This window comes from Dasypus novemcinctus, chromosome 24, assembly GCF_030445035.2.
Source record: "Dasypus novemcinctus isolate mDasNov1 chromosome 24, mDasNov1.1.hap2, whole genome shotgun sequence".
In the NCBI taxonomy this organism is placed as follows: Eukaryota; Metazoa; Chordata; class Mammalia; order Cingulata; family Dasypodidae; genus Dasypus; species Dasypus novemcinctus.
Window position 1 is genome coordinate 18,702,350 of NC_080696.1, and position 27,492 is coordinate 18,729,841.

Sequence of the window (27,492 nt, forward strand, 5' to 3'; positions counted from 1 at the left end):
CCTTACAAAATCTCAGTAGAAATTTGTGTGCTCTTTGGCAAGTAGAAATTTAATTTTATATAACAGAATTATGGGGCTTTCAAAAGAATAACTAGTGTGGCCCCTTGGAACCAAACCATCCAGGAAAAGTGTTGCTTATTTTACATTGAAAAGGCCTTTCAAAATAAAATCTTCATGACATTCCCATATAAAACTTGTTAATGCTGCCTTAAAAAATTTTTTTTCAACACTCTTGCTGTCAGGAAATGTCTCTTTATGACTTTATATTTATTTTCATCAAGATTACATTTTCTTATTCTTTCTTCCACAGGATAGGAAACATCTAGAATCATTTTCCTTGTGCCAGGAGCTAAGAAACAATGGCTAAATTAAATCTTATTTATTGTATATGAAATAGTGCCAGGTCTTTTAGCCTCTATTCCTAGGTTCCATTTTATATTCCTGGGTTCCCTTTTAACCTAGACTCCAAATAGGAACGAAACACATCTTTGCCTTTATTATTCTTTTAATGTGGATTCCAAATAAGAATGAAATGCTCATCTCCAGGGCATAGCAGTATTTCTGCGAAAATATCTGCATTCTGTTTCTCAGAGCATTCATTTTTCTCACCCAGGATGTTCTGTGGTTATTGAACTCGAGGCCTACTAGGCCTCTGGGTTATCCTCTTCCTTCCTCCAGCCCCCACTGAGGTGGTCCTGTGTGCCGTTTGCGTACTTAGACCCTTCCAGAAGCCCCCTGCCTTCCCCTGGCAGGGTGGAGCAGCCCCCGCCTTCCCTCTGTCCCCACAGCAGCTCCCTCAGGACCCCTGTGGAGAGAACCTCTGCCCTAACAGCCTCAGACCCCCGAGGGCCCCTTCCCAGGAAGCAAGGCCAAATTCTTGCCTTAGACTTGATTCCTGGATGCCCCCTTCCCATCCACTCACTCAGTAGTGACATGGAGTTCTACCCACTTGGTACAAAAGCCACCCAATTCGCCACTTTTTGTTTGTTTTATGATTTGGGCCTTGAGCGTCCCTACTCTCCCTCTTCCTCCTTCCTTTGCTTTCTCTGGGGTCTTGTGCTCTTCTGTCATACCTTGTGGCCACGGCTGCAAGGCTATGGCAGTAATGCAAATAGTGGCAGCAAAATCCACCTTTACTTAATATGCATGCAAAGCCTAATATGCTAACTTATGTTTGTTACAGTTAGAATTTTTCTCCTCTTAACCACTGGAAATCTATAGTATATAAAGGTAACACAATTGCATTCTTCCAAAGTTTATTTATCTACTCTTGCCAACTTTGGTTTTCCAGATTAATGATGTGATTGCTAAGGCTTTAGCTAGAGATTTTGATAAAGCAAGAAAATAATACTAGACCTATGCCCAAACTCAATAGGTTTGCCCCAAGGTTGACAGTGTAGACTTTCCAAGGGGATTCCAGGGTGGGGTTCTTCATCTGATAACATACCAGGCAGAATATGATCCAGACTGAAACCCAAAGCTTGTTGTCAGGGAAACTAACCCCAAAGCCATTCTGGAAACCCCTTTGATTATTTAACAAAACCTGTTGCTGATTTTCCATCTTAATTCAAATACAAGTGTCACAGCCTTTCTGAATGCCCCAAAACAACATCAACAACAAATGATGGGAAGCACTTAAGAATCTATTATTTTTGAGGAGAACAGGCCAACAAGGAGCCAGGATTCTTACTTTTCTTTCGGCACTGGTATGACTCAGACCATGTTCTCCACTAGTCAGATCCATTGCACACGGGTGAACACACAAACCCACTTTTATATAGGGCCTTGAAGTCTTTGAAGGAAAAGTGGCTTTATTTATGTTTGTTATGATCATTATGTGCTGGGATAATTTTCTCAGTAGGCGATGTCTCTTTTGCCCATATTTATGAAGCAGGGGAGAAGGCATTTAATGAATTTCAAGACTGTATTTGACTGTAAAACACATCTCTTAGTATATTCACATGTAAATAGCCCTTTTATTTGTTCTCTCTGGTGACCTTTTTCCTTTTGGGGATAGATCACAGTTTGTTGTTGTTTTTCATTTCTAAATGGGAGACTGAATGATAATAATGAAAGATTATGCAAAAAAATCCATGTTTCAAATAATGTTGATATGCCACTTGTGTTGCAGGATAATTATAGTAATTTGGCTATTACGCTATATGGAGTCGGGAGTTAGTTGCTAGAAAACACGGTGATAGGGGTGATTCAACGGATTTTCATACCAACTGGCTGTTTGATCCTGCTGACTTTTCTCTTGAAAATCAATTGCTTGCAGCAAATACTTTGAATTCCCCCTTGATTAAATTGGCTGTCAGTGGGCTTCACCAGTTACCCTGGGGTCACTGTGAATTCTGGTCTGCCCATGTGTACACGTGGTTTTTGATGACTCTTAATAATATCATAGCCCAAATTTAATCCAAGCAAAGCGACTAAGGAAGCAATTACTAAAAACCCACAGTTTTTGTACATGGCAACAAACTAAGGAAAATTCATTAATTCTGAAGCCCAATATGAGGCCTGTTAATTTGGAACTAGGTTGGAAGCCCTTTTCCCACAGAGTTATTGCCTGGGATTTTTAATACCTCTGAGAATTTCTGGTTCACTCAATAGAAGACTTGGGAGACTCACCTTGGAAGCTGGCTCTTACTCTGGTCCATCATTGGCAACTTTTTATTATCTTTCCAAGACTTTTAGTGTGTTTAAGTTTTCCATTTCTTTTGAGTCAAATTTAGAAACTAAGATTTTTCTAGAAAACATCTGGAGTATCCAGATCAAAATTTATTAGCATGGAATTATGGATATATATAATATCCCACTCCCAGTGGAAAATATCTTCTTATTGAGTGCTCATTCAAAGCTACATGGAATATTTTGAGAAAAAGAGAAAATTGAGCAATCACAAAACTATTCAAAGGAAATATTCATAAATAAGTGTGCAGCAATATTCAGCTTCCCTAAAACTGAAATGCACATTAAAACCCAAGATCTTTTTCTACCTACTAAATCTTTTTACCTACTAAATAGTAAATGTGTATTATAATTGAAATACTTAGTTCAAGTCAAGAAGCATCACACCTATGATATGGCTGATAGCACTCTGGAATACTATTTTTTTTTTTTGCCTCAACTAAAACAAATCTGAGGAAATAGTCCAAAATCTGTAAAAACAAATACATGCAAGAATATTCACTAAGATTAATCATACAACAAACAGACAAACAAAATCCCTCACAAGAGGGGGATGGTTAAGATTGTGACCATCCACTGAACAGATATGCTGCAGTCTTTATAAAGAAGATTACAGTAATGAGGGGAAATGGTTATGATATGGTGCTACATGAAAAAAATCAATGCAAAATGAGTTGAAGTATGAGTAAAACTGCCTAAGAAACATGTGCTATGATTACTGGGAGGTAATGCATAAAAATGACAAAGTGACCTAGTCACAGAAGTGGTACTAGGGAAACGCTTTTATTTTCTCTATTTTTAAAAATATGGAAACAATCTTAAATTTACAGAAAAGTTGGCAGGTACCTTTCTCTCTTACTGAACCAATGAGAGTAAGTTGTCAACCTCCTGCCCATCACCTCTGAATGCTTCGTTGTGTATTTCCTATGAACAGGTACATCCTCCTATACAACCCCCAAATCAAGGAATTAACATGAATACATTATGACCATCTAATTTGCAATCCACAAACACCATTCAGATTTCACCATTTTCCTCATAATGTCCTTCACAGCAAAAAGAGCCAGTTGTCAATCACAAATTGCATTTAGTTGTCATAGTACCTTTTAGCCTGGAGCAGCTTCTCAGTCTTTCCTTGACTTTGATGACCTTGACGCTTTTTGACGATTGTAGACCTGTAATTTTGTAGAATGCACTTCAGTTAGGGTTTTTGTGATGTTTCCTCACAGTGAGGCTCATGTGTATTCGGCAAGACCTTCACAGAAGGGAGGGACCCCGAGTTCTCATTGCATCCTATCTGGTGATGTTATGGGTCACTTTGATCATTTGGTTAAAGTGACTCTTTTATATTAAAAAAAAAAAAAATTCTTTTAGAGTATCCCAGGCTTTGCAGACATTTCTTTATTTCTGACCTCTATATTTGCTCTGCCCAGATTCTAGCTTGGAATCCACATCTTCTAATTGCTCATCGGAGTGTCCCATTGCAGGCATTAGCTACTCTAGAAGTCTCCCACGGTTAATGACAGTCTTGGTGCCTAGTGTGTCAGGCTGATCTGGCTTCAGCTCTGGGATTGCTGCTCTGTGGTCCATTCCAAGGGCAAATGGTTCCTGGCTCCCCTTGTCACCAAAATAGCCTTCCCTCCAGGCTGGCTCCCCTGCTATCTCTGAGAGGCTTATAAACCCTGCACATAGGGCTCCAACTCCTGGCTCTGGAGCTTTTCCTACAATTTAATATCTTCTGTAGCTGTGGTTGTACCCTCTTTTTTCTTCTCAGAGTTGTCTTAGTTTTTTACTGTCTCTTTTTTTTTAATGTTAGAGTTTTCTCTTTGTGTGTGTGTTTTTGTTTGTTTCTTTTTCTTTTTTTGGTTTTGTATTATTTTGAGTTTTGTTTTTTGAGGTACCTGGGCTGGGGATTGAACCTGGGACTTCTTACGTGGGAAGCTGGTGCTCAACCACAGAGTCACATCCGCTCCCCAGATTTTTCTCTTTGATTAGTTTTTTCAAAGACCATGTATCATCTGGATTTATTTCTTTTTTGAGGTATTAATATATGCTTTTATTCTTATGACACATTCTTTCTTAATTTCTTTGGATTAATTTTATTCCTCCCTTACTAGTTGCTTCATTTCTTTTCTTTTTTTCTTGTTTAAAATAAAAGTGTTGAAAGCTATGGAACTTCCACTCTTTATTGCTTTATCTATGCCATAGGTTTTTACAGATATTAATGTTCTTATTCTCACTTTGTGAATAATCTGTGGTTGTGACTTTTATATCCTCTTTCAGCTAAAAGTTATTTATATTTTTGGTTTGAGCTCTGTGTTTATTATTGTGTGTGTGTGTGTATCTTTTTGTTATTAATTTCTAAATTTTTCACATTTGTGGTTAGAAAATGTAACCTGTGTAATTTCTACCTTTGGTTTAAATTGAGGTATTTTTGCAGTCAAGTATAGGCTCAGTTTTTGTAAATGTCCATAGACTTTGGAAAAGAATGTATTTTCTGCTAATAGAATTCATACCTTTATATGGCACTATTTTTTTTTTTAGATTTATTTTATTTCTCTTCTCTCCCCCCTCCCCATCTGCTCCCTGTGTGTTCTTCTATCCACTTGCATCCTTGGTGATACTAGGAAACTGCATCTCTTTTTTGTTGCGTCATCTTGCTGCATCAGCTCTCCATGTGTGTGGTGCCACTCCTGGGCAGGCTGCACTTTTTTTCACGTGGGGCGGCTCTCCTTGCAAGATATGCGTGGTCCAGCTCACCACATGGGTCAGGAGGCCCTGGGCATCGAACCCTGGACCCTCCCATATGGTAGGTGGATGTTCTATCAGTTGAGCCACGTCTGCTTCCTATATGGCACTATTAAATACAGCTTATTAAAGATATTAGATTTTTCAATATCTTTATTTGTTACTGACTTGAACTGTCATGTTCTGAGAATTTAAATTAATATTTAGTTCAGTTGTGGTCTTACCCATTCTTCTTGCATTTGTAAAACTTAGACTTCATATATTTGATGCTATGCTGTTTGGCACATAAAATTTCATGACAATGAGTTTGTCACTTTGGATATCTTTTATCAATATAAAATAACCTTCTTTGTCCCATGTAATGCGTGTAGCTTTGAATTAACTTAATCTGATATTAATATTTCCTTTCCTAGGCCAACTCTGTAACACAGAAAATTCTCTAATGATGTAATCTAAACAACATTCTCCAAGGCTTGATGTAGATAGTGTGACATGGGACAGTGAAGAATGGATCCTGAACTTTACCTAAGCATTCTGTGTGTCCCATCCCACACCCCAACCAACCCCCTTGTTGTTTTGTCTTTCACAATCTATGCGGAATTGATTTTCATGTATAAGATAGGACTCAAATTTCATTTTTTAAAAATATCAATAATTCAATTGAACAAGCACCAATTGTTGAAAAGGTCATCCTTTCCCCATTGCAATATCACCTTTGTCATAAATCAAGTGTCCAAATATGTATGGGTATATTTTGGGATTCTCTATTCTATTTGTCCTTTCTTTTGTCAATAGTATACTGTCTTAATTACCAAAGCCTTTGGTATCTGATAGAGCAAGTCTCTCCACTTGTTTTTCAGGGTTGTCTTGTTTATTCTTAGTTGTCTGATTTCTAACATAAACTTGAGAGTTAGTTTGTCAAAAATTTACTAAAAAATTAATATTAACTTGGGATCTTGAATAGGATTGCTTTGAATCAATAGATCAGGTTGAGTGGAATTTTTTTTTCAAAGATTTATTTTTTACTTACCGTCCCCCCCAGTTGTCTGCTCTCTGTGTGCGTTTGCTGTGTGTTCTTCTGTGACCGCTTCTATCCTTATCAGCGGCACCGGGAATCTTTGTTTCTTTTTGTTAGGTCATCTTGTTGTGTCAGCTCTCCGTGTGTGCGGCACCATTCTTGGGCAGGCTACACTTTCTTTCACGCTAGGTGGCTCTCCTTATGGGGCACACTCCTTGTGCCTGGGGCTCCCCTACACAGGGGACACCCCTGCTTGGCACGGCACTCCTTGCACGCATCAGCACCACTCATGGGCCAGCTCCACACAGGTCAAGGAGGCCCAGGATTTGAACCACCGACCTCACATGTGGTAGGCGGATGCCCTATCCATTGGGTCAAGTCTGTTTCCCTTGGTTGAGGGGAATTGACGTCTTTATAATGTGTCTTTTAATCCATAAACGATAATTTATTTTGATCTTCTTTAATTTCCACAGTGTTTCATAGTTTTTTTGTGTAGAGGCCTTGCACGTATTTTGTTAGATTTATTGCTAGGTATTTGATTTATTTTACACTATTGTAAATGGTATGTTTTTAAAATGTTTGTTTTCAGTTGTTCCTGTTATATAGAAATGCAGTGGATTTTTGTATATTGACCTTATATCCAGCAATTTTGCTAAACTGACTTATTAATTCTAAGAATTTAACTGTAGACTCTTTTGGATTTTCTCCATATGATGTAAGTTTTTTCTTCCTTTTCTACCCTTCTGCTTTTAATTTCTTTTTCATGCATTACTGCACTGGCTAATATCTTGAATAGGAATGGTATTAGGAGTATCCTTTTATTGCTCTCAATATTAAAGGGAAAAATTCGTTGTTTTACCATTTTGTATGACTATGTGAATACTTATTATCAAATTAAGGAACTTTCTGTATGTCTGATATGCTGTGAGTTTTGACATGATACATGACAAATATGATACATGACAATATACATACTTTTTGAATCAAATTTCATAAATTTTTAAATGATAAACTTCTGTATTTACTGAGATGTTAACAAAGTGAATTACACTGATTAATTTTTATATATTAACTATTTTGTTAATCCCAAGGTAGCCATGATATACTACTGTCCTCTCTATGCATAGCTGAATTCTGTTTGCTAATATTTTATTTAGTACTTTTGTGGTTCTGTACTTTCTTGAGATTGGCCTGTGATTTTCATTTCTTGGAGTGTTCTTGCCACACTTTAGAAACAAGGTTGTGCTGGCCTCTTAAAAGTTCAGGAGTATCTTTTTCTATTCTTTGGAAGGTTATATAAGGTGAAATACTTATTCCTTAAATGTTTTGGGGAATTTGCCAGTGAAGCTATCAGAGCCTGGTGCTTTTTTGTTGGAAGAGTTTTCATTGAAGTATAAATTTTTTTTTATAGTTAAAATTTTTAAATTGGTATAGAACTCTTTCTTATGTCTGTTTGGTTGGTTGATTTTTTAAATAAGAATTTGTACAGTTGTTTTACATTTTCAACTGTATTAGCATAAAGTTGAAGCTGTTCTTAATTTTTTCTTACTATGCTTTCTTTTTTTCTTTTGTGCACTGTTCCTGGAGGTACTGCAATACCAGGTCAATGCATGGAGTGGATGGAGCAAGCCCTTATTTCATCTCTCTGCTCCAAAAATCCATTTGATATATTGTCCTTGGATAGAGGACGAATCAGATATTAAACTGATAAGAACAGATACTACACTTGCTCTTAGCCAAAAGGCTGAGAAGTGATGCTTACTATACTTTTAATGATCATAAACTCTGAGGCAATGCTGCCCTTTTTAAAATTCCTGACACTGATTGTGTTTTCACTTTCTCCTTTGTACAGTCTTGTTGATAGTTTATATCAGTTTTTTTAGTCATCTCAAATAGCCAACTTTTAGCTTGTTTTAATACTTTCTATTTTATTAGTTTCTGTTATATTTTTTATTGTTTTATTTTTGTCTTAATTTCATGTTTGTTTTCCTGTGTTTTAAGATGCATTCTTAACATTTATTTTCTGCTTTTCTTCTTTTCTAATATTAAATGTGTTTAAAGCTATAAATAATCCTCTATTTATGGATTTATCTCTGATGCACAAGTGTGGTTATATATTTTTATTGTCACTATTTTTGAAAAAGCTTTTTCCTTATTCTTTGAACCATGTGTTCTAAGAGATTCTAGCCTGTCTCATGGTTTTAAATACCATTTACCTGCTAAGACTCGTATATTTAATCTCCAGCTCAGACCACTCCCTTAGACTTCAGTCCCACACAGCCAACTGCCTATCCAACCTTTCCTCTCAGATGCCTTGTGAACATTCCAAACTTTTCAAGTCCAAGGCAGACCTCCTGCTTCCTTGTGAGGTTCTTCTCATCATAGGTCATGGCAAAATATTCTTCTTGGTATCATTTTGATGCCTCTTTATTTATCACATCCCATACCCCATATGGCAACAAATCCTGTCAACCCTATCTTCAAATTTCAAAATTGGCCATCCCTTTTTTTAAAAAAAATTATTTAATTTATTCCCTTCCCCCTCCCCCCCATTGTTTGCATTCACTGCCTACTCTCTGTATCTGTTCATTGTGTGCTCTGTGCGTCTGCTCATCTTCTTTTGAGTAGGCACTGGGAACTGAACCTGGGACCTCCCATGTGGGAGGGAGGCACCCAATCACTTGAGCCACATTCACTCCCTCCTTGTTGTACCTCCTCATTGTGTCATCTTGTCACATCATCTTATTGATGTCCACTTGCCACACTGGCCCATCTCGTCAGATTACTGTCTTGCTCGTCTTCTTTAGGGGGCACTGGGAACCAAACCTGGGACCTCTTGTGTGGTAGGTGGGCACCCAACTGCTTGAGCCACATCCACTTGGCCATCCCTTTTGGCAGTGCATGGTCTTATAACCATGTGTGGCAGCCCTTGTCCAGCCACTTCCCAAGGTTCTTTCTGCCACAGGTCCTTTGCACCAGCTGCTTCCTCTGCCTGGAACATGTGTTCCCTTTATGGCCTCAGGGCTACTTATTTCTTGTCATTCAGGTCTCAACTTGGATGCCAGAAAAGGTCACCTGATATAATGCAGCACTGTAAGTGCCATCTATCAAGACTCAGTATTTTCTTGTTCACTTACCTGCTCACCATTTATCACTTGCTTCAGCAATGCACATCCCTCTTCTGTCTTATTCAGTGCTGAATCCCTAGTACCTAGTATGTTGTCTAACACAGGGTAGGTGTAAAATAAATATGTTTAAAAGGAATGGATGGGACCCACATCCTGGGGAGGACTAATGCCATCCAATAGAGGGAACTGTATCCCTCGAGAGAAAGGGTGGCTCCCAGGGCATTGGGGCAGTTGAGCAAGTTAGGCCCTGAACACTATTCCATCTATCTCTGGAAGTGGCTCCTCAGGAAACGGAGGTTGGCTATCACTGAGGGCACCAAGGTGGAAGGGAAAATGGACGTTAAATGTGTGGAACCAAAGTAAATGGGGGGTAAGAGAGGAGTTTCTTGAGAGTACACAAGGATGGATATAAAACATGTAATATTACACCATAACATATAGGAGATGACAGACTGATAATGTAAACCATAATGTAAAACATAGGATAACTAAAAATGTAAAGAACTGTGTATCCTAAAGTATGCACCATAATGTAAGCACAGATGTCACCTTGTTAGAAAGCTAATGTCTCAGACTCTGTACATCACTTTAAGTAAATATGATATGAATAGGGCGTAAGAGTATCACTGTGGAAGGGAAAAGGTTTTCTGGTGGATGTGTGGGAGTGCTGTATATTATATATATACATTGCTGTGGTCTAGGACTCCTGTGAAGAAAAGCTGAATAATTGGGGGGGGGGGAAAAAAGAAAAAAATAGGATGTGGAATTTTTTCAAGTCAACATTCTTTATCTAAGTTCTTTATCTAACTTTATCCAAGTTCTTTATCTATCCTTTAAACTCATCGCTATATGCCATTCCCTAGTAAGGGACCATGACATTATATTGGGCTTCAAATTTCGGGGAGTTCTGGATCACAGAGTGTTTCAACAATGGCAATGGAGGGATACTGGTATGGGATACCAATGACAGGTGATATATGACTGACAGGGAGCTGTACAGAACATATGTCCAGGGTGCATGGTAATGTTTGGATATACTCATAGTGGCAACAATTAAAAACCACAGTAGGGGGGGTACTGGGTTCCTGGCCAGTGGTGCTCTGTCGTGGTCCCTAGGGGAGCAGCGACAGTCTCCCAGGTACAGTGGTGGGGACCGGGAGGGAGTGAGGGTTCAACAGTGAGCCCCTGATGCTAATGACTATGCTTGTGAGCTGATAAACCCAAAATAAGAACAAGGCCTAGAGCAACTTTGTGCCTGGGAATTTCCTTCTGTCAGCCTTCATGTTACTCAAATGTGGCCAGTCTCGAAGCCAAACTCAGCATGTAAATGCAATGCCTTCCCCCCAGCGTGGGACATGACACCCGGGGATGAGCCTCCCTGGCAACGAGGGACCACTATCAACTACCAACTGATGATGCAACTGGAAAATGACCTTATACGGAAGGTTCAATGCGGATCAGCAGAATATCCATGTCTACATAAAATACCATGACTTTAAAATGCTGTTTGACCTAAAGTAAGGGGGAAATGGAAAGGAGAAATGAGTTTATATGGCTATGAGTTTCTAAAAAAGAGTCTGGAGGCTGGCAGAAGGTTTGCCCTCATGCACAACTGAGCAGAGTCAGAGAGACAGATAAAGCAGATACAACCCCCAGATATTGGTTCCTTTGAGGGCTAAAGAGACCCATGGGAGTTATGGTCATGGCCGATGGGGTTAACTACCAGGGCAGATGGCCCTTCTTTGGAAATGGTGTTTATGTGTGATGAATCTGGACTCAGATGGGATCTCCCTTCATAAGACTTTCATGCTAATGTGCTGGAGGTGCAGTTAATGTTGGGGTTTAAGATATATTTAGGGGATTTGAATCTCTGGACTGACAATGTGATAGCCAGATCCTGAGCCTCAACAGACTCCAGCACCTACAATCTGATTTATTGGACTTACCACACTCAGCTAAGATGGAGTTGAAGAAGGACAACCACCACACCATGGAGCCTAGAGTGATTACAACTGAAAATGGGAGGATTGCATCCAGCATCCAGGTGGAATCTGAGCCTCCTCTTGACATAGAGGTGCAATGGACACAACCAATCCAATGTCCACATAGAAGAGGTGGCATTGGATTGGGAAAAGTGGACATAATGGACAAAGGGTATGGGGAAAGGCAGGAAGAGATGAGAGGTGGAGGCGTCTTCGGGACATGGAGCTGCCCTGGATGGTGCTTCAGAGGTAATCACCGGACACTGTAAATCCTCACAGGGCCCACTTGATGGAATAGAGGAGAGTATGGGCCATGATGTGAACCAATGTATATGAGGTGCAGAGGTGCCCAAAGATGTACTTACCAAATCCAATGGATGTGTCATGATGATGGGAACGAGTGTTGTTGGGGGGGGGGAGAGGGGGGGTGGGGGCGTGGGGTTGAATGGGACCTCACATATATATTTTTAATGTAATATTATTACAAAGTCAATAAAAAATAAAAAAATTAAAAAAAAAAAAAAAAGGAATGGATGAACAAATAAATGAACTCTCAGTGTTGTTTGTTCTTACCTCTGCTCTAGTATTTCTTACATCATAGTAGAGTTAGGTGAGTGGTGTGTGTGTGTGTATGTGTGTGTGATGTGTATGTGAGTGGGTGTGTTTGTGGGGGATGTAGTAGAAGGTAGTATGTGTGGATGTGCACATAAGAGTATAGTGGGTGTGAGTGTATGTGTGAATGGGTGTATTTGTGGGAGATGTAGGGGAGGGTGGTGTGGATGTGCAGATGTGGGTATGCTAGGGTGTGAGTGTGTGTGAGTGTGGTGTGTGTGTGTAAAAGAGAAAATGTGTGTGTGTGTACATATGTGTGGTGTGAGTGGGCGTGTAGGTGAACTTCAGTGCCTGGTCTCTTGGGAGTCTCTTGGAATAAGGAGGAATGCATCTTGTTCCTGACTTTCTTTGGAGAATGTAATAGAGTGCCTAAAACTCTTTGCTGTCCATTGAATTGTTGTTGAAGGAATGATTTAACTGAACCTCTGATCTTTCCTCTTTCCTCTTCTTAAAACTGCATAACTTAAATTTGTCAGTCTTTTCCAAAATCATCCATAATACTAAAATCCAAAAAATTGACCATTTTGTAATATCTTGAATAGAGGAATTTGCTTTAAGCATTTAAAATTTTTTAACTGCATTAATATGTGAAACTCTCCTCCTTTGAAAAACAAAAACAAAAATAAGGCATTTCAAATTGAATTCTCTTTGATCAACTTCCAATCCTGCTTTTCCCAGAAATAGCCATTGTTGTAACTTTGTTATGTATCCTTCCAGACCTCTTTTTAAATAGTTTTGTTTGAAGTCCCTTACTGATAGAGAAAAACACTACCTTTATGTGACTGTGTTTTTTACATAAAAGTTGTCATGGGGGTATTATAATGTTTTGGAATTTGCTTCACTCAACTTCTTTCGAGATCTAATCATATATTTACATAAGTCAAGGATATCCTTTTACCTTCTGTATAGTATTTGGAAGGTAGTATATTTTATTTGTCCTTGGATGGCTATTTAAATTATTTTAGCTATTTTGTTATTGCAAAAAGTGCTGCTATAAGCATCTTTACACATGTCTCCCTGGGCCCTTCATAAGAGTTTCTTCAGGCTTACTCCAGAATTGTATTTGCTGGGCTAGGAAATAATCCAGTTGCCCCCACACATGGCCCTGCCAGTGGCCCTCTTCCAGAGCCTTTCCCAGTTTCCCACTACTTAGTACCGCCAGGGTGTTTTTGTTGTTGTTGATTTTTTCAGGTACCAGGCTGGGGATTGAATGTGGATCTTGTATGTGGGAAGCTGGTGCTAAACCACTGAGCCACATTGATTCTTGAGTTGGTTTTTTCATTTGTTTGCTTCTTTTGTTTTTGTTCTTAGGAGGTAGTGGGAATGGAATGTGGGATCTCGTACATGGAAAACAGGCACTCAACCACTTGAGCAAAATCCACTCCCTGTTTTTAACTTTTGCCCATATTGTAGCTGTGAAAGGAGATATCATGGTTTTTAATTTTATTTCTCTGAACACTTTCACAGTTGAATCTTTACACATGTGTGTTGGTTGCTTACGTTTACTCTCCATTTCTGTAGCCTTTTGGGGTTGTTTCTCCCATTTATCTACTTATTTTCTAACTTTTTATAGGGTGCTTTTTTCGGACAAAGCTTTTAAATTTTGGTAAAATCAAATATGTTAATATTTTTCTCTTATGTCTTCTGCTCTTTGCATTTATTAGAATAGATTTCCCTACTCCCAGGGTCAGAGAGTTAGTCTATTCTGTTTTCTTCTAGTAATTTCAGGTTTTTTTCCTCTTAAACCTTAAGGCTGTTAATCTATCTGCAATTGATTTTTGTATATGGTATGAGATAGGGACCCAAATTTATTTTTTCTAATGTGGTTAGCCAGGACTATTTATTGTATAGTTTATTCTTTACCTGCCAACTTGAAATGCCACTTTTACCATGTATCAGCATTTCTTAACTGTCTGGCTCTGTACTAATCCTACTTCAGTAACCCACTGTTTTAATAACTATGGCTTTATACTATAGCAGTAGGAAAATGGTACTCTTTCTGTTCTTCTTTCTTAAAATTTTGTTGCCTATTCCTCAATATATATACCTTTGTAGATTTGGTTCATTTATTTACCAAAAAAAATCTTGTTCAGATTTTTTATCAATATTTAAAAGAAATGTAAAAAACAGGAGACCATATATTATTATTTATTCCTATAGCCTTCAAAATGCATTATTTTGCTTTCCCTATGTATTATTCTTATTAGCTAAATAACAGAACAGGTGTAGGTCTTGTGGGACCTAAAGTCTACAATTTGGGGGCCTTCTTTAAGAAAAAGAATGCAAAATTGTAAATGCAGCATTACATGCAACTCCTAAGTAGGAGCCGGGATGGGTAAGGTCCCTGTACCTCCAGCGGTCAGATAAGCAGCCCCACTTAGAGAGAAACTCCTAGAAAATTGGGCCTTCACTCCCACTGGAATAAACCACTAGTTTGTGACTTCCAAACGACTTAGGTAATAAGCGATAAAATAACAATTAAATTTTACAGCCTCCATCGTGTTTTTAGTTGTCTGTTACATAATACTGCTGCCTCGACTTTCCCCTGGAAGAGCACCTCACACTTGAGGGTCTCAGGGCACATCATGAGCATTAGCTCATTAAATCTCACAAAACCCCAGGGACACAGGGAAGAGAGACACGGCATCACATCACCCAGTTCTGAAATGCAGCCATGTCTGGGGACTGGCGTGGCAGCTGTCTGGTAATCAACTGCAACACCCCACGACAGTTTAGCCAAGACAATTAGTAATTGTAGTTGATAATTGCCTCATGAACATTAGACTGTCGAAGAGTTAAGTCACCGGGATTATTAGTTCATGGCAAGTCTTCTCCCTTCTTTAAGATTTTTTACATTTTAGTAATTTTTTTCCTAATTTTAAAGGAAATACTTGCAGAGTAAAGGTCTGGCTTTCTTTTAGTCATGTTTTCTGTAGCTCTTCACATTTAAAACTTAAATAAGAAAAGACCATCTTTTTTGTAAAAATGAAACTTAGGAACAAGCATTTTTTCATTCAAGTTTGCTCCTGGCAAAACTGATCAATGATAGTAGAAGTCAGAGTAGGCGATATCTTTGAGCAGGAAAATTGACTGGATGGGCATGAAAGAACCTTCTGGAAATGTTTTTGTAAATATATCTATGTGATTGTTACACTGGGGTAGACATACATAGAAATTTGCTGAGCTGTGTGCTTTACTGTGTCTGATAGATCTCAATAACAAAGTAAATTAGCCCCAAAAGCCTGATGTTCTTGTTGTCCTGAGAGCATTGGAGACCATACAGACTCTCTGGAAAACCTTGCAAGGTGTAGGATAATATTCAGGACCTAGAGGTGTGATGCATTTTCTTCTCCCTGAAGCATCGTCCTTCAGCAGAGGGAATCTAAGTCCTTTGCTCCTCTTTTCTCGGGACCTTTTTCTCTTCCTGCCCAAAGAGCTTCCTGCACACTGGCGTGTGGTTCTTTGGGCCCTCAGCATCATGTGCCTCTTCACCTACGACCTTGATCCCTCCATGGACATCTGATTTTTCACTTAGGATTTCAGCCTATTTCATGCCCACGTCTCTGCCAGAACTAGGACGTGAGTAATCTGGTGCCTTGGGGCTGAGTGGTATCTGCAGGGCCATTGTTTTCCGATCCATGGTAGAAAAGGAGGAAGCCGAAGACCCCAGGCCACCTCGTCCCATGGTGCTCACTGTGATGGTTCAGAACGAGAGGGCAGAGAGCCCTTTTCTGCACCGGCAGCAGCATCCCTGTAGCCCCTAGCAGGTTAAGCTGCCCCCTGCACCTGTGGTGGCACTTCACACCAGGGCAGTGCACCTAAAGGCTGCTCCGAGCTAAGCCCCAGGGACCGAGAGTGAACGTTCTGGCTCAGAAACCCTTTCCCAGTGAGCGCTGGGTGGACCGGAAAGAAGGATGGTGGCTGTGGCTGGCAGGCACTCCTGAGGGACGGCTCTCCCAAGTGCCCGCCTTAGGCGTGGACTGTTCTGCCAAAGAAGAAGAAAAGGAAAGAGGAGGAGGAGGGAGGAAAGGCCATTCTCAACAAAATGAGAAATTGTTCTTTTCTACTGTAATTTCGAATGAAGTTTAAAAATTCATAAATCCACCCTGATTATTGACTTTTCAGAATATATTAAAACAATAAATATTCAGTTCCAGTTCTCCTTGCTTAGAAAATAGAAAAGGGAAAATAGTGGCCACTGTCAGGCCACACGTCTACAATATTTTCAAACAAGGAGGAAACTGCCCTCTCACTAACATAATCCTCTGCATTCGGATCGCGGGGCCAAAGCTAGCTGTGTTCTGGGGGTTTTTTCCTCGCTGTTTTAAAATCATTTCGAAGCCCACCCTTCAGAAGGTTTATACCCAGTTGTTGGTAAACTTCAAAGGGGGTCACTGTGAAATTGTCACATTGCAGAATAACTGCTGAACATCCAGGGCCTCCTGCCTCCTGGGCTCAGGGTAAGCCAGTCGCTTTGTCTTCCTGGCTCCCACTGGGGTCAAGGAGAATTTTTTAAAGAAATTTTACTGAAGTATATCATTCATAATGAACATACATAAACAGTAAATGTATAGTAAAGTTGTGAACTTATAAAACAAACAGGCCTGTCATACAGGGGTCCCATACATCACCCCACCACCAGCATCTTGCATTGTTGTGAGACATTTGTTTCAAATGATGAAAGAATATTGTCAAAATCTTACTTCTAACTATAGTCCATATCTTACAACCCACCCTACTATTATTTTTTAAAATATATTTTTGTTGCAGAAGTTGTGAACTTACAAAACAATCATGCACATGTGTAGAACCCCTTCACCAACACACCACACCGTAGTGGCACATTTGTTACAGATTATGAGGTAATATCATCAGACTGTTACCACCAACCATGGTCCATAGCATACATCTGGCACACTTTTTCTATACCACCTCATTATCAACACAGTACATCTTTGACACTAATGCAAGAATATTTCAGTAATGCTGTTAACCACAGTCCATAGGTCACACCAATTGTATTTTTCCCATGCTTCTCCACATTCCCAACACCCTGCAATAGTGACATATGTCAAGGCAGGTGAAATTTTATCTCCATTAAGTAGATAAGGCAGCTGGGCCCAGAGCTGTCCAGGCTCTTGTCTGGCATCCCTCCAATGGGGTCAGAATCAGGGTGGTCTACAGATACCCGGCTCTCCCACCTCGTGGTGATGCCCTCTGAATATTACCCTTTAAGTCCACTGTTATGTGAAACCATATCATCACACTGTCTCCAGTTTCCTGTTGTGCAGATATTTATCTATTTTCTGTCCTTGTTCCACTCTTCCTCTCAAAGACGCTGCACTCAAGACTAGCAGCCAGGCTTCCCAAAAAACTGTCGAGGAGCCACAGGAACCTGACACCCCAGACACCAGGGAATGCATCCAGGTAAGGAGAACCACTTACCCACACTCAGGGTACCACAGAGGACCTGGGAACGACTTGTGATGTCATCACGCATTTCCTTGGTGCCCAGCTCATTGCTGGGAAGTTCTCCCGTCTGATGCAGAAAAAGCATGCCTGGTACCAAGCTTGAGGGTCCAGCAGGCTCAGCTGGAAACAGAGGCCTCCTGTTTATAACAGGCAAATTAAAGCCTGGCTGCTAGGTTCAAGAATGCTGGTCAGAACGGAATTTCATCCCCTTCCTACCTTCTTCCCCACCCATTCCCTGATTTCAGGAGCCTCAGGCTGATAAAGCTGTGCATTTTAAAGGCTGTTAGGAGATTGACACAGCTTCCATGTACTCAGATGAGACAGCAGTTCCCCTCCTGCCCCAGTTGGACCCCTGCCCGCTACAGAAACTCCCACCCTGACAGGCGGGAGACCAGCTGACCCTTGCTCTCTTTGCCTAACTTCAGCAGGAGCTTCCCCTGCACCCAACTGCTGCCAGCACAGGGCTTACAGAGTTCTGTGCGTTCTGCCACTGTTGCCCTAACCTTTATAAAGAGGGGGTAAACCCACACCAAAGAGGTCTAGAACCGCCTCATTATAGATTAAATAGGATTCCGTGAGCGGATCCAGGAATTCCGCCATCTCTGCCAGCCTCTGAGCACCAGTGAGTTCACAGTCATACAAATGCCCTTATTTCCTGAGATCTGGGTCCTCACATTCTTCTGCAGGCCCTAAGGATACGTCCTCAAGGACAAAGTCACTCAGGCTCAATACCTCTTCAGAAGGCCTCACCAAGGGGCTGGGGCAAGAGTGGGGAGTAGGGGCTCACTCTTATGCTAATTTCGTCAGCCTGGTCCTAAATCAGTGCTGTGTGTTGCCAGAATCTCAAGGCATGTTTCTGCTTCTGGTCCTACTGACTCCTCCAACCCACTGGGCTCAGAACCCATTTGTCCAGTACAGGGGCTGTGCTGTTCCTTCTGGGATGCCAGCCCCCTCCTCTCCTTTTATCTCCTTTCCTCTCTCCAACAAACCAATGTTCCCCTTGCCCATCAACTCATGCAAAGACATTCTTGAAAAGAAGAAAAGGGAGGAGGGGGCTGGAACCTTAGCACTAGGCCATCAGCATTGTCCATCCTAATTTTCACATTATTTCTGTGGAAAAATGTATCCTGATCCCCTAGATCATAAAAGGACCCCATCTGTAGCTGGTTGAGGTTCATGTATCAAGTGCTGATTTACTTTTTGCATGGAGATGAGGTGCTCACTATGGTCAGGCACTCTTCTAGGTTCTGGGCTACCCACAAGACAAAACACAGCACCAGCCTTCAAGAAGGTTATGGCATGGCTGGAAGAGGGGAAGTCCTTAATTCTCAGTATGGAAAGGAGGATGGACAACACCCCAGAGGACAGGACTGAGGGAACACTGAACCATTTAAAGCAGATTGTGCAACATGGACTAGATAAAGGAAAATGAAACTGATGAATGGAATTAATTAAAAAAGAAAAACTTAATGCAAAGGACTCCCACTTCTGGCTCAGATGGAGTTATAGAAACTGGATTAATCTTCCTGCCTGAAACAACCAAAAAGAGACCAAAATATTAATACATGAAACAGTGGTTTACAAGCTGTTGAACCTTAGGCGTTAGAGGACAGTGATGCCTGAGAGATGGGAAACTAACCAGGTGAGTTCTACCATGGCCCCAGCTGAGTGCCTTGAGAGAGTTTCCTGACTGCAGCACAGGGAGGGAGAAAGGGAGGCTAAAGCCCCTACAATTGATGGACAGAGTACCAGATTGGAGAGAACTACTCAAAGAGAGAATTCAGAGATCAGCAGGGGCTTACTCTCAAGTATTCAGATGAGTACTGATTAGCACAAGCATGTGAGGAAACTACTTGAGGTCAGGTTGAGGAGAGAACCACCCGAAATGATTAGAATGAACAGTGCCCAGTGCTCATACAAGACTGGAAATAGTGCCTGTTTCCACTGGTCAGAATGGAACACCTCAGAATTCATAAAACACTGGGAGAGTACACAGAATAATCTTGTCTCAGTAGTGAGGAAAAATTCACTCTAGACAGAGCACTCCTCTGGTCTCATCTAACAAATCTTTAAAGCACGAACCAAAAGGATCTAACTTTTGAAGTATCTTAACTGAGTCCAGAATAAATTTCAAGAATATTATAGGAATACAGATTTGTCCAGCACCCAACTAAGTAAAAATCACAGTGTTTAGAAGTCAATGAAAAAATTACTGGGTATTCAAAAAACTAGGAATATATAACTCATAGAATGAAGAGAAATCAATCCGTTGAAACCAACCCAGATCTATGCCAGATTTTGGATTGGTGGATAAGAATATTAAAATGGTTATTTTAACTATATTCCATATGTTCCAAAGTTAAGGAAACATAGAGAAGGTATAAAAAAACTTCCAAATAAGACTTCTAGAAATCAAAACTACACTGCATGAGATGAAAATTATACTGAACAGGACTAAGGACTGATTAAACATTGCAAAAGAAAAGATTAATGAACTTGAAACACAGATATCAGAATTTTAAAAAGATCAGTATATCAGTGAGCTATGGGATAACTTCAAGCATCTAATATATGTGTGATTGGGGTCTACCAAAAAAAAAGGAGAGGTTGAGACAGAAAAATATGTGAAGAAATAATGACTGACAAATATCCAAATTTGATGAAAAAATAAATTCACAGATAGAAGATCAACAAATCCCAAACACAAAAAAAAACAAAGAATACTACACCAAAGCTCATCGTAATCAAATAGTGGAAAATCTGTGATAAAGAGAAAATCCTGCAAGCAGCCAGAGGAAAAAAGACAAGTTGCTGATAGAGGAACAAAGGTAAGGATGACAGCAGATTTCTTGTTGGAAACAATGCAAACAAGATTACAGTGGAGTCAGTCACATCCTGAAAGAATTGCGATAAACCTGGAAACTTAGAATTGTACACCAGTGAATAAGTTTTTAAAATAAAGGCAAAATAAAGTCTTTTAAATTTTCACAAAAATCTAAAAGAATTTATCACCAGCAGACCCACACTACAAGAAATGTTAAAAGAAGTCCTTCAAGCAGAAGGACAATGATACCAGATGGGGTTATGTATCTAAACAAAGGAATGAAGAACACTGGAAATGGCAACATAATGGGTAACTATATAAGATTTTGTTCCTATTAAATCACTTTAAAAGATAATTGTTTAACAAAGATAAAAAACATTGTTTATATGTTTATAACATATGTGAAAATAAAATGTATGACAAGAATAGCATAGGGAAGTGGATATGGCTCAATGTATCAAGCTTCCACCTACCATATAGGAGGTCCAGGTTTCGATACCTAGGACTTCCTGGCCTATGTGGTGACCTGGCCCACATGGAGTGCTGCCACCCAAAAGGAGTGTCGCCCTGCACAGGGGTGCCCCCTGTGCAAGGAGTGGACTCTGTGCAAGGAGTGTAGCCCCACGCAGGAAAGCAGACTGCCCAGGAGTGGTGCTGCCCACATGGAGAGCTGATGCAGCAAGATAATGCAACAACAACAAAGAGAGACAGAGAAGAGACAATATGAGATGCAGCGACCTAGGGAGCTGAGGTGGAGCAAGAGAATGATCACCTCTCTCCCACTCTGGAAGGTCCCAGGATGGGTTCCCAGAGCTGCCTAATGAGAATACATCAGACACAGAAGAACAACACACAGCAAATGGACACAGAGAGCAGACAACAGAGGGGGGTTAAGAGGGGGGAGAAATAAGGAAAAAAGAAAAACAGCACAAAGAACTGGGAGAGGAGAAATGTAAGTATACTATTGTAAGGTTCTTATAGTATGCCTGAAGTGGTATAATATCATCTGATGATAATTTGCAATAAGTTAAGGATGTGTACTATTAGCCCTTGAAAATACCTTTAAAGGAACAAATGAAATTCAGAATTATAGCTCATAAATCTGCACAAGAGATAAAATGGAATAATGAAAATTACTCAATCCAAAAGAAAGAAAAAGGGAAAAAAAAGGGAAAAAGAACAGGCAGGACAAAGAGAAAATTTATAGCAGGAAAATGACTTAACCCTAACCATATCTAGAATCACGTTATATATAAATAGTCTAAATATCCCAATTAAAGAGCAGAGATTGTTAGATTGATTTTAAAGAGCAAGGCTCATTTACATGTGCCTACAGAAATGCACTTTAAATATAAATAAACAATAGGTGAAAATTAAAAGGATGGAAAAAGATACACCATGAGAACACTAATCAAAAGAAAGTTGGAATGACTTTATTAATATCAGACAAAGTAGGTTTCAGAATAGAGAATATTATGAGGGATAAAGGATGTCAACAGGACTAACAGCCTTAAATGTTTATGCCCCTAATAGTAAAACTTCAAAATACATGAAGGAAAAACAGAGAACTGCAAGGAGAAATAGACTAATCCATAATTAGAGTCAAAGATTTCAATATCCCTCTCAGTAATTGCTTGAACAAGTAGATAGAAAATCAGTAAGGATTAATGTTCTATATAATCAACTTGAGTAATCAACTTGATTAAGATGATAAAGAACACTCCAGGTAACAGCAGCAGAATATCTGTTCTTTTCAAGTGCACATGGAACATTTACCGAAATAGATCATAACATGGGCTATAAAATAAGTCTCAATAAATTTAAAAGGATTCAAGTCTTCTAAAGTATGTTCTCTCAACACACAAAAACATTATAAGAAATAAAACTACAGACCAATATCCCTCATGAACAGTAGGGTTTATCCTGGGAATACAAGGTTGGTTAATATTTGAATGCAACCAATATAATCGATTATACTGATAAATTAAAAAAGAAAAACTGTATGTTTATCTCATAGATGCAGAAAAACCCTTTGAAAATTCAATGCCAGTTCCTCATAAAATTTACAGAAAACTAGGAATAGAAAAGAATTTCCTCAACTTTATTAACGTTTTCTGTGAAAAACTACAGCTTAAATCATATTTAATGGCAAAAGATGGAATGTGTTCCCTTAGGAGTCAGAAACAAGAGAAGGTTGCCTGTCCTCACCACTTCTATTCAAAATTGCACTGGATATTTGAGCCAGTGCAAAAAGAAATAAAAGATATCTAGATTGGAAAGGAAGAATTAAAACTATCTTTTCTTCACAGACAACATGATTATGTAGAAAACCTAATGGAATCTACAAAAAAACTTATAGACCTAGTGTGTAATCTTGGCAAGGTCATTGAGTATATACAAAATTAATCTATAAAATAAATCAGTAGTGAACATCAGAAATTGAAATAAATACAACCATATTACTATATGAAATACTTAGAGATAAATCTGACAAAAGATGTTCACAACCTGTACACTGAAAACTACATAGCATTTCTGAGACATATTAAAGAAGATGTAAATAAAGGGAGATACAAATCATGTTCATGGGTTGGAAGACTCCATATTGTTAAGATGTCAATTGTCCCCAACTTCATCTCTAGATTCAATGCAGTCCCCATCAAAATTCCAGCAGGAATTTTTGTAGAAATGGAAAAGCTGATTCCAAAACCCCATATAGAAATGAAAAGAACCTAGAATAGCCAAAACTTCTCTGAAAAAGTCAGAGGACTAACACTAACTGATTTTAAGACATTATGAAGTTCTAATAATAAAGACATTGTAGAACTGTCAAAGTCAACAAATAGAGTAATGGAACAGAATTTAAAGATCCAGAAATAGATTCAACATTTATAGACAAATGATTTTTTGATAAAAGCTTATAGCAATTTAGTGGATAAAGGATAGCTTTTTCAACAAATGGTGCTGATTAGCTATACATGTGGAAAAATTAGAAAAGAGCTCAAACCATACTTCATACCATATGCATGCATATGCACATTAACTCTAAAGAGATCATAGACCTAAATGTAAAACCTAAAACTATACAATTTCTAGAAGAAAATAAACATAAGCAAAATTTTCATGACCTAAGATTTCTTAGATACACCCTCAAAAGCACAATAAAGAAAAGGAAAAATTGATAAATTAGATTTCATAGAAATTAACAATTTCTTTTGAAAGACACAGAGAATGAAAAGACAAACCACAAATTGAGAGAAAATATTTGCAAATCAAATACCTGATAAAATTATACTGGAGGTATGAGAGGTACTTGTTTCTAGAATATACTAAAAATAATTCAAAATACAATAAGAAATAGGCAACCTAATACAATATGGGCAAAAGGTTTGAGCAGACACTTTCCAAAAGAAGATGAAAGACATGAATTGATGCTCAACTTCAATAGTCATTGGGGAAATGCAAATTAAAACTGCACATCTATCAGAATGATAAAAATAAAAAATTAAACATTCCCAATGATGCTTAGGATGTAGAGAAAATATGGTATATCCATACCATGGAATACTCCCCAGCAATAAAAAGGAATGAATTATTTTTTTTAAAAATCAATTTTATTAATACATAATAATAAACCATACAGACTATCCAAAGTAGGGGTTCTTAACATTTTTTGTTCCATGGACCCCTTAGCCAGTCAGATGAATTGAATACTACTGTAATTTATTTATTGCATACATTCATAAGTGCAGGAAATGCTAGATTTCAGTTTGAGGTCAGAGAAAATAATAATAGGTTGATTTTTTTTCATTTAAGCTCACAGATACCCTGAAATCATTCAAATTTCAGAAAACTACAAAACCCCTGGTTAAGAACCCCTAATCCAAAGTGTACAATTGATGGTTTTTGGTATAATCACATAGTTGTACATTCATGAATTCAATCATCATCAGAGCATTTTCATTGTTCCAATAATAATAATAAACAAAAAACAGACAAATAAACATGAACAAAAATTCCTCACCTCTCAATCTCTCTACACTTCCCCTGGTGTACATAGCTGCTATTCTGTTTCTGTCTCTCTAGTTTATTTGTATTTGTATTTTGTATAGATGGAGTCCAGAAATATGTAGTACCTTGTGTCTAGTTTCTTTCCTCAGTATATTTACATTTTTAACCCTTACTGGAAGATTATTAATATATTACTATATACTCCTGTCCATAGTTTGCTTTGGTGGTATTTTTGCCTGATATTAACGTCTTGTAACATTAACATACATTTGTTCAGTTTCAGAGAAAAACAGCCATATATCTGCAATATTACCCATATTTGTATTTCACATGAGGTTTCACTGTGCTCTGTAGTCCCATGTTACATTTTTTAGCTTTCCTTCTAGTAATATACATGATCTTAGCCTTTCCCTTTGAACCACTGTCATACCCATGTAGTATCACTGCTAGCTAAAAACATCATGATGTACTTTCACCTTTGCGATTCCTTTCTAAAAATTAACAAACAATCTTTTTACCAATTCTGCACAGATTAACCCTCAGCTTTCTATTCTCTACCCTCATTCTATTTTCTGGTGCCCTATATTCTAGTCATTACTTCTATGAGTTTACACAATATATTTAGTTCATAAAAGCATAATCATATAGTATTTGTCCTTTCGTTTCTGGCTTGCTTCACTCAACATAATGTCCTCTAGGTTCATCCATGTTGTTACATGCTTCACAACTTCATTTATTCTTACTGCTGCATAATATTCCGTCATGTGTATACACCTCAATTTGTTTATCCATTCATTGGTTGATAGACACCTGGCTTGTTTCCATCTTTTAGCAGTTGTGAATAATGCTGCTCTGAACATCAGTGTACAGATGTCTGTGTCACTGCTCTCCGTTCTTCTGGGTATATACCTTGTAGTGGTATTGCCGGGTCACCAGGCAAGTTCATATTCAACTTCCTTATGAACTGCCAAACAGTCTTCCACAGTGGCCATACCATTTCCAAATGTTTTCTCCCATTGAGTGACTGCCTTTTCACCCTTTTGATAAAGTCCTTTGAGATGAAGAAGTGTTTAATTTTGAGGAGGACCCATTTATTTATATTTTCTTTTGTTGCTTGTGCTTTGGGTGTAAGGTCCAAGAAACTACTACCTACCACAAGATCTTGAAGATGTTTTCCTACATTTTATTCTAGTAGTTTTAATGGTCCTGCCTCTCATATTTAGGTCTTAGATCTCTTTTGAGTTGATTCTTGTATAGGGAGTGAAATAGGGGTCCTCTTGCATTCTTTTGGTTCTGGATATCCAGTTCTCCCAATACCATTTGTTGAAGAGACTGTTTTGTCCCAGTAATGTGGACTTGGTAGGTTTGTCAAAAACCAGTTGACCATAGAGGTGTGGGTTTGTTTCTGGACTCTTGTTCTATTCCCCTGATCAATGTGTCTGTCATTATGCTGATACCATTCTGGTTTGGTTTTTTTTTTTTTTCCTTTATTTTTTCCCATATAACCCACTCCCCACCCCCCACCACCACATCATTTTTGTAAATTATATATTTTTGAAGATATATACATCACATAAAAAATGTTACATTAAAAAATATAAGAGGTTCCCATATACCCCCAACCCCCCCACCCTACTCCTCCTACACCAACAACCTCCCCCGTCATTGTGGCACACTCATTGCAGTCAGTGAACACATTTTGGGGCCCTGCTGCACTACATAGATAATAGTTCAATGGAAGTGCTCCACAAGATCATGCAATGATGGAAACAGGACATGTTAACTTACATCTAAAGTGTGTAAAAGTCTATAAACTAAAATGTAAACCATAATGTAAAACATAAGAAAACTAAAAATTTAGAAATTTGTACAGTCTAAAATATAAACAATAATGAAAACCAAAATGGACCATGTTTGATAGCTATGTTTCAAAATGTGTACATCACCTGCAGTAAATATAACATGAACATGTAAAGAGATCATTGCTGCGGAAAGGGGAAAAGAGTTTGATGTTGGATATCTGGGAGTCCTTTATATTGTGTATATGAATTACTGTGATCCAAAACTTTTTTAAAGACAAAATTAAAAGTTAGGGAAAAAAAAGAAAGAAAGAAAGAAAGAAAGGATGTAGACAACTGAGGAAGAAATGAAAGTGCCTTGCCACTGTACATACAGGGCAACACCTATTACAGTGATGAAAGGCAAAATGTTAGAAACAAAGCTTTATAATATTTTTCATTTTATTAGTACACCAATTTATTTTTACTTTATTTTAGTATTTCTAAATTACTATGTATTCTATTTCTAAACTTTAAACCCATCACTATATTTCAATTTCCTATTAATTGAATTTGGCAATATATTAGGATTCATTGTTGAAGAAGTTTTGGATCACAGAGTGGTTCAACTATGGCATGGGAGGAACTCTGGTGTGGGATATTATTGATGGGGGTCACATGGGTGGTGGGGAGTTCTCCAGGGCATGTATATAGGGGACATAAATATGTTATGATATATGTTGGGTATTTTTATAGTAGTTTCAGTTACAAACATCAACTGAGGGAGTGCTGAGTTCCCACCCAGGGAAGCTCTGTCACATTCCCCAATAGAACAACAATAATCCCACAAGTGCAACGGCAAAGATCAGCAAGGAACAATGGTCCAATAATGAGCCCTTGATACTGATGACTATGCTTAGGAGCTTGTGTGCCTGAAATATGAACTAGGCTCAGAGCTGTAGGGTGCCTAAGAGTTACCTCCTGAGAGCCTCCATGTTGCTCAAATGTGGCCACTCTCTAACCAAACTCAGTATGTAAATGCATTACCTTCCTCCCAATGTTGGACATGACTCCTGGGGATGAGCCTCCCTGGCACCAAGGGATTACTACCAATCACTAACTGAAGAAGCAACTAGAAAGAGACCTTGAATAAAAGGGTCAACTCAGACCAGCAGAATATCTAAGCCTACATGTTGGATCAAGTGTTAAAAACTGCTTTTAGACCTTG

The 27,492-nt window shown here is 38.7% G+C and overlaps 1 protein-coding gene and 1 non-coding gene across 14 annotated transcripts in view; one reads left to right on the forward strand and one right to left on the reverse strand.

Moving 5' to 3' along the window:
- CFAP61 (cilia and flagella associated protein 61) overlaps positions 1-27,492 on the forward strand; it is a 309,663-nt gene that overhangs the window by 60,756 nt on the left and 221,415 nt on the right. For all 13 annotated transcript variants that reach the window (XM_058286761.1, XM_058286762.1, XM_058286763.1 and 10 more), the window contains one exon: positions 17,515-17,606. In XM_058286761.1, coding sequence (XP_058142744.1) covers positions 17,515-17,606 — 92 coding nt within the window. The remainder of the gene's footprint in view (positions 1-17,514; positions 17,607-27,492) is intronic.
- Positions 8,023-8,213, reverse strand: LOC111764863 (U2 spliceosomal RNA). The gene has a single exon (XR_002797364.1). It is a non-coding gene; the product is annotated as a U2 spliceosomal RNA (small nuclear RNA).